This window comes from Magallana gigas, chromosome 1 (genome assembly GCF_963853765.1).
Source record: "Magallana gigas chromosome 1, xbMagGiga1.1, whole genome shotgun sequence".
NCBI lineage: Eukaryota > Metazoa > Mollusca > Bivalvia > Ostreida > Ostreidae > Magallana > Magallana gigas.
In genome coordinates this window covers 70,368,196-70,374,887 of record NC_088853.1, presented here as the reverse complement: position 1 = coordinate 70,374,887, position 6,692 = coordinate 70,368,196, and the positions used below count along the sequence as shown (strand labels likewise).

The 6,692-nt window shown below is 31.9% G+C and overlaps 1 protein-coding gene across 1 annotated transcript; it reads left to right on the top strand.

Moving 5' to 3' along the window:
* Positions 1-746: 746 nt before the first annotated feature.
* On the top strand, positions 747-2,480 carry LOC105329741 (BPTI/Kunitz domain-containing protein 4). The gene is made up of 3 exons (XM_011431104.4): positions 747-906; positions 1,941-2,051; positions 2,280-2,480. Exons 1-3 carry the CDS (start codon positions 858-860, stop codon positions 2,429-2,431), a joined length of 312 nt encoding a protein of 103 aa, XP_011429406.2. The 5' UTR covers positions 747-857; the 3' UTR covers positions 2,432-2,480.
* Positions 2,481-6,692: the final 4,212 nt, after the last annotated feature.

The following is a 6,692-nucleotide window of genomic DNA, read 5'->3' as shown; positions in this document are numbered from 1 at the left end:
TTTCTTAGATCTTATATAAACCTCTTAAAAGCGAAAACGTTCATTTAAGTGGGGATGTTATTCATGACGTTACAAACATTACCAGCGAATTGCGTTTGCTTTCTTGTAAACATAAAAATACGGTTAAACATTCTGAATAAATTGTCTTCTCAAACGTAAAAATAAGTAGTGAAGAGCACAATTTAAAAGTTAAAGGGGGGGGGGGGTTAATTTGCAAATTTGAATAGCACATTTAAAATATGAAGTAAAATAAATTACACATAAACCACTTCCGACACCGGCCGTAGCTAACCCCTAACTCTACCATTAACTATTTGAATGATTAAAACGATTATTTAACTTCCGGTAAAAAATAGAATTGTCAGTTGATTTACCAAACATCAACACACCTGTTTCACCTGTTCCCTTTTCCCGTATTTTTTCGGTCTTATTTTCTTTTTTTCTTTCTTTTTTGGCTCAAAACATTGTTCACCAAAAAACCAAAAATATTATCGTTAAAAATTAATTGATATCTTATTTTCAAAAAATAAAATGTTCACTGACTTTAAGATAAGGGCATCCGATAACGACGCAATTATATAAATGTATCATTATATACCAAGTTCGTAGCAAATTCTAACTCTTTATTTTAAAACGTTGACATAATTTCTTGAAACTTGTTGAAACTTTAACAGTTACCGATAGATCAATTTGTTTATTCTCAAAATAATTCAAACTGGCACAGTTTTAAGATAGAATTGATAAAAGATAACGAGGTATTACACTAAGTTTATCAGGGAACCGCACCGTTCCGATTACATACTGCACTCTAGATCCATAAACAATCCCTCCATTATCTGAATAGTTATCTTACTGCGATGAACGGCGTACTGCTAATTCTACTTGGATCCCTTTGTCTTCTCCAGGGTATGTATGACAACAAATACGACTTTACTTAGTAATCACTATATATGTTGCTTTATGAGTTTATAAAATTATCTTTTTTTCTCGCTAGAATAAACGCAAAATCAATGTACAGTTCAACCTGTCATTTATTAAGCCATCAAAATATTCTTATATTCTGATAAAAAAAATACAATACTTTTGTTGAACTAAGTTCCATAAGTTTTGATCTCTTTGATTTCAGTCCCATATTTCCTAAAGCCTTTATCGTACTGAAGCCATTTTGTCCTTTCATTTAATTGATAAAACAATCGTGTGTATGCATGTATTTGCTATTTTTACGTGTATTTAACCTGAAACTTGCCGGTGACAACCATGAAAAACATACAAAGGTTACTCAAGTATTCATACAATCTAATAGTCCATCAAATACTAGTAATTTCCTTATCATACTTAGATGTGTTACTTACTATTCTACGTTGACAGTGACGTCACTGATTGATACCACAACCTTTCCTAATCGCTAAACTTTTCTTTGCTTTGACCATACTGTTAACAAGAAGTATTCGCTCGTTTAATATTCTAGAGCACACCGTATGATATATAAAAGTAAACTTGAACACAATTCTGTTAATTATGTTTTCAACTTATCATACACATGAAAGATCGCAATTGCAAGTAAACAACTGCAAAAGCAGTGTCTGACTAAATGACGAACTGCGCTTATATATAGATCACATACAGATTGAAAGCAAGATTTCTAATGCTTTGGAATACAATAATAGAAGCAATAGTCAAAACAAACTATTTTGGCTTCGACGGGTTTACTTCACCAATTAGATGAATTAGTGCCTAATATCTAAAATAAGACACACTGACAAAGTTTTAAAGAATGTAAAAAGTGGTGTCATTACTTTAAAAAGAATTAAAATATACAGTTTTAACAATATGAAACTGTTTAAGTGATATTGTAGTGATATTTAATTGATAGTTTGTGTATTTCAAGCTCATTTTGTACAGTCTGAGGATTGTGTTGTAGCGTTTTCGTGTATTTCCAGCACATGCAGCCAACCTAGACGCGGTGTTGTGTGGACCAGTCTGTATGATATGGTGTCCTTTTGGTAACGTGATGGACGAGCGGGGCTGTCCAACGTGTAGGTGTAGAAGTGGTAAGTGGTTTTGTTAATGATGATGATGACCTAAAACTTCATTCAACCAACAAAAAAAAAAACAAAAAAAAAAACAAAAAATAAATAAAAATAAATTAAATTATAAGAAGAAATGAAATCAAAATACATATATGGATCCTTTACTGTTAATCGTACATGTATACAAGTAGTGCATGCTCTAAATGATAACATTATATAACCTATTTTTTTAAATTTCATAATATGTAGAACACAGAACAACGACTGAAGCTCCAGTTTCAACCGGGACCCCTAAGGTGTGTGCGGGGGTCATGTGTGACATATACTGTCCCCAGGGACACACACTAGTAGACGGCTGTCCAGTGTGTGCCTGCAAAACTGACGATGGTTGGGTTGGATAGAAAAAGTTTTGTCGAAACTGTTGATGTTAATTAAAGAATTGGGATTTTTTACTTACTTAATATAAACATTAAACATATTTTCAAAACGCAACAGAAACTGTTCAAATGCTTTCAACAAAGATAAATTTTGATTACTTTTATAACAATCTGCAAAGAATACTTTAATAGACTAAAATTCAATTACATTTTCTTTCAATTTTATCTATCAATTACCAAATTTTAATAACCATTTAGCATTGAATATGTGTGGGGTATAGCAAACGACATTTAAAGCTGCTTGGTCCGATTGTTTTGTTATTATCCATAATGATAATTTTCCATACAAACCATTTATCTTAGAAAGTTATGGACTTTCTCCTATTTACACCAGCAGAATCGGTCTTCTTTCAAAGTTAGAAATATTTAAAGTAAATAAAAATAATTCCTCTTTGGGCAAGCGAGAAAACAAACCAAAATGCATCATGGGATGTTTACAAAAGGGTACTGCTTTGTTTCGTACCCCGAATGATAAGGGCTATTCAACCTGCATACTATGTATCGAATGTAAACAAAGCAAACTTCAGAAATATTAGCGAATAAAACGTACACAGGTTTATTTGTAATTTGTCTGAACATTACGACCTTCATTTATAGCGATGTCAAAGTCTTAATACAATCATATCCTTCTTGACGTCAGGGGTGAATTTTAACATGAGGCGAAATAACGCGATACCCTATTTATGTCGTTTGTTTTGTTGACAAATTTTGTACATGATTTTTGGGAGTTGATTTTAATCAACTCTCCTATGCACTTTCTCGGGCAAAGCGAAAGTGAAACAGTGTTTGGACCTAAGCACAAATCAATACCGCTGACAACACTTAGTTCTTGAAAATAATCGACAAATTCGATGCTATGTATTCTGAAGCATTGTTTTTCAAGAAAACTTATTTATTAATACCATAAAAATAGTGAGATTTTAAATTGAACAAACAGTTTAGATATTTTTTAAAGTCGTATGTATTCCTACGCTAGAGTTCAATGAAGTCTCGTTCAACCAGATGCTTGGCTGTCTCCATTAATATCCGACAAAACAGAGTCTCTCTTGCTTGTCGGAGATAAACGGAGGCAGCCGAGTGTTTGGTTGAACAAGACAAGAGTTCAATCTTGCCTGGATCCATACAATTTCTCGGAAATATTTAGATTACTGATACTTCTTGTCATGCAAAATCACATATCGTTGATTTTGAATAAATGATAATCGATAAAATCAACTCCCGTCAGTACTTCAGTACTTTGATTTTCATTGAAATTTGGCGTAATTGACTAGGGAAACTACTGCAATGTCTATCATTATACAAATACTAAGCATAACCATCGTTTAAAAACGTGCACAAAATTTGATATAAAATCGGACCAAGCAGCTTTAAAAAGCAAATTTAGACGGTACATTTAAATACGTGATTGAAATCCAATAGAGTATTGTTTAAATCCTTGCTACATGTTGTTATACTTTTGTTGTTGGTCGTTTGTCTGTCCTTGATTTTCTCAGGCAATATTTTTATCAATTTATAGGAACTCAAACTAAATAGTTGCATCAATTGACATATTAGAGAGTTTAAGCATTTCAACGTGTACGTGTCCGAGTACGTGTAATTAGGGAAATCCCCAAATTTTATGTGTATTACGTCACATTATCCGTATACCGCGTAATTCTACAAGTTGTACAAAACGTGTAGAATCAACAGTACACGTAGGTCAAAACTTGTAGCATTTTTTATAAGAATATAGACTAAGTGTAAAGATGTTGTGTAATGTAAAGCAGACGATAAATTAAGGGCAACAATGATTTTGGTTTCATCAAAGCCATAGAATTATTTCATAAACAATGAGAGTAAACTGAACATGTTCAAAACGTTGAATCTAATTATTTTACACGTACGCGTACACTTAGAGTTATACAACCAAATGTTGGTACGTATAAACAGACTTGTAGCTTCGCACGTACCCGAAGACGTTCTCGTTTAAATGCTTCACCTCTCTGTTGTTACCAAGAATATTTATAAAGAAAATAAATGTTTTTCCTTTTCCTTTATTATTGTTTTTAAAATTATTCTAATAACATTGAAAAAAAGTCCTAAATAACTACAATTACTTTACTATGTTTTAAAAGAAATATTCATAAAGAAAAGAAAACTTTTGTTTTTCTTATGCTATTTTTATTGGTTTTAACATTATTCTAAAAACATTAAAAGATGATATACATAATTATAGTTACTTTTTAATGGAAATAATGTTACTGTATTATTAATTTATTTATAGCGATATAATTTATAATTGGCGATATTGGTTTTTCAACATTTAAAGATGGGTTTGAATTGTCATTTAGTAAAACGCTAATTCATTATATCATTATACATATATACAAGGCATAAAGCAATGTCCTTGGTTTCGTAAAAAATGTTTTTCGTTAAAAAAGAAATTGAATTCCCAAACAAACGTGGTACGTGTACAGTATACAATTCTTCATCTTGTCTCATGAATTGAATTCTATTACAAATTTCTAATCCAGAGTCCATTGATAGTTGATTATTGAACATATATTTCCACAAAATGTCAAACGTGCTATTTTTTAAAATATGTAAATGTTTTTAATGTATACATCTTATATGACCAAATAAGTAATTAACAAAGTTAACAAAGCATATACAATTGTTGTGCTTATGACTTTGTGCATAGATTTATTTTCCTGCAGCCGTAGGTGCAGATTTATAATATTTTGATGAATTGTGTTTTCATACAAAATTAACATTATATAAGTAAACGTTTACTATAAAGTAAAAAAGTTTCAAATTGATAAAATGGCACCTACGCCATTGTTTCTCAGTATTTTAAGCTTTATATAAAGTCAAAGAAATGAAAGTGTTATATGCTCATTTAACATTTGATTTATTGAACCCAGGATATATAACTTCATATAAATGGCTAAATATTAATTGACAACTAAATTAAGCCATGTCTTTTTTTTTATTCGTTGAATAAAGGTTCTAGACAAAGTTAAAGACTGTCTCTGAGACTTTTAAGGTGAAACAAAATTTCCTGCAAATCCATAGCCATCATTATTCCTATGACCGTACACAATGAGTCCAAACGGTTCCTGATCTGTGGTCCTTAGGGTGTAGACACCTTCTTTGACTGGAATTGTTCGAACGTAGAATGATTTACCCGAAGAAATAACTGACCGTTGATATACTGCATCAAAATGACCAACAGGAATTTGGTTAATATGAAGGTTGTTATATGATCCAGTTGGAATAATAACACAAAGGTAATTGTCTCTGTATTGGTCGGGTACTACAATTTTGTAGTAATCAAGGTATTGGTTAATGCCTGGGATAACTGTTATATAAGGACCATTGGAAGAAGAACCCATAGCATATCCGGTCACCATAACGGGACGCTCTGAATTCACGATTGTTATCTCAGTAGTATTAACTCTAATATTGCTGTGCTCCTTCTTATTTAGACGGAACCTTGATTTATCGTTTCCTGTACTAACGTTTACGTTATTATGAAATGGACTCAACACTTGTATTAAAGTTTCCGAATTATTGAAAAATGATGGGATAATGTAATTGTCATCAAGTTGGTCGATTGGGGGTAATTGGGACACCATGTGACTACAATTTGTACCTAAAAAGTCCTGGCATTTATTCCCAGAAAACACTGCGACGGGTTTATTAGATGTAATGTAGGTTCCGGTAAGGTCTCTTTCATGACTAACTTGGAAGGTGTCTAATTCTCCAAAAGTCTTTTTATAAACGCCTCCAGACCAATACGCTGCTCCGTCTATAGTTATAGATTCGTTCTTCTTGATGTTAAATGTAATATTCAAATTAGTATTGTTGTGTAAAATCCCAACGGTGAATTGGCTTGCATGGAAAGAACTTACATACAGTCCTTCTGTTGATGAAACAAGATATTCAGTCGATAATTTGTGGGTAGGAATAACCAAAGTTCCGTCATTTGTAAGTGTGTCATTTGAGTCGAACAATGTTACGCTGGATACATCTGTAGTCCTTATTATGACCGCTTTGTATTCAGTTACTAACTCGTGGCAAGCCAAATCAAAAGGAAAGGGAATGCTTGCATATGAATTAAAATTTAAAGTTAAAGTGTTCCTTTCTATTTTAAATTTCATAGTTTGGTTTAATTTTCGAGAACTCGTTATTTTTAGAGATGACCTGTTGGTTGTAGTTATTTTTACTACCAAAGACCCATTTG

Excerpts from the sequence above, each read along its gene's own strand:
- LOC105329741 (XM_011431104.4), top strand. The coding sequence starts at position 858 with ATGAACGGCGTACTGCTAATTCTACTTGGATCCCTTTGTCTTCTCCAG. Across the intron at positions 907-1,940 it reads ATCCCTTTGTCTTCTCCAGG|CACATGCAGCCAACCTAGAC; the intron begins GTATGTATGACA and ends GTGTATTTCCAG. Across the intron at positions 2,052-2,279 it reads AACGTGTAGGTGTAGAAGTG|AACACAGAACAACGACTGAA; the intron begins GTAAGTGGTTTT and ends CATAATATGTAG.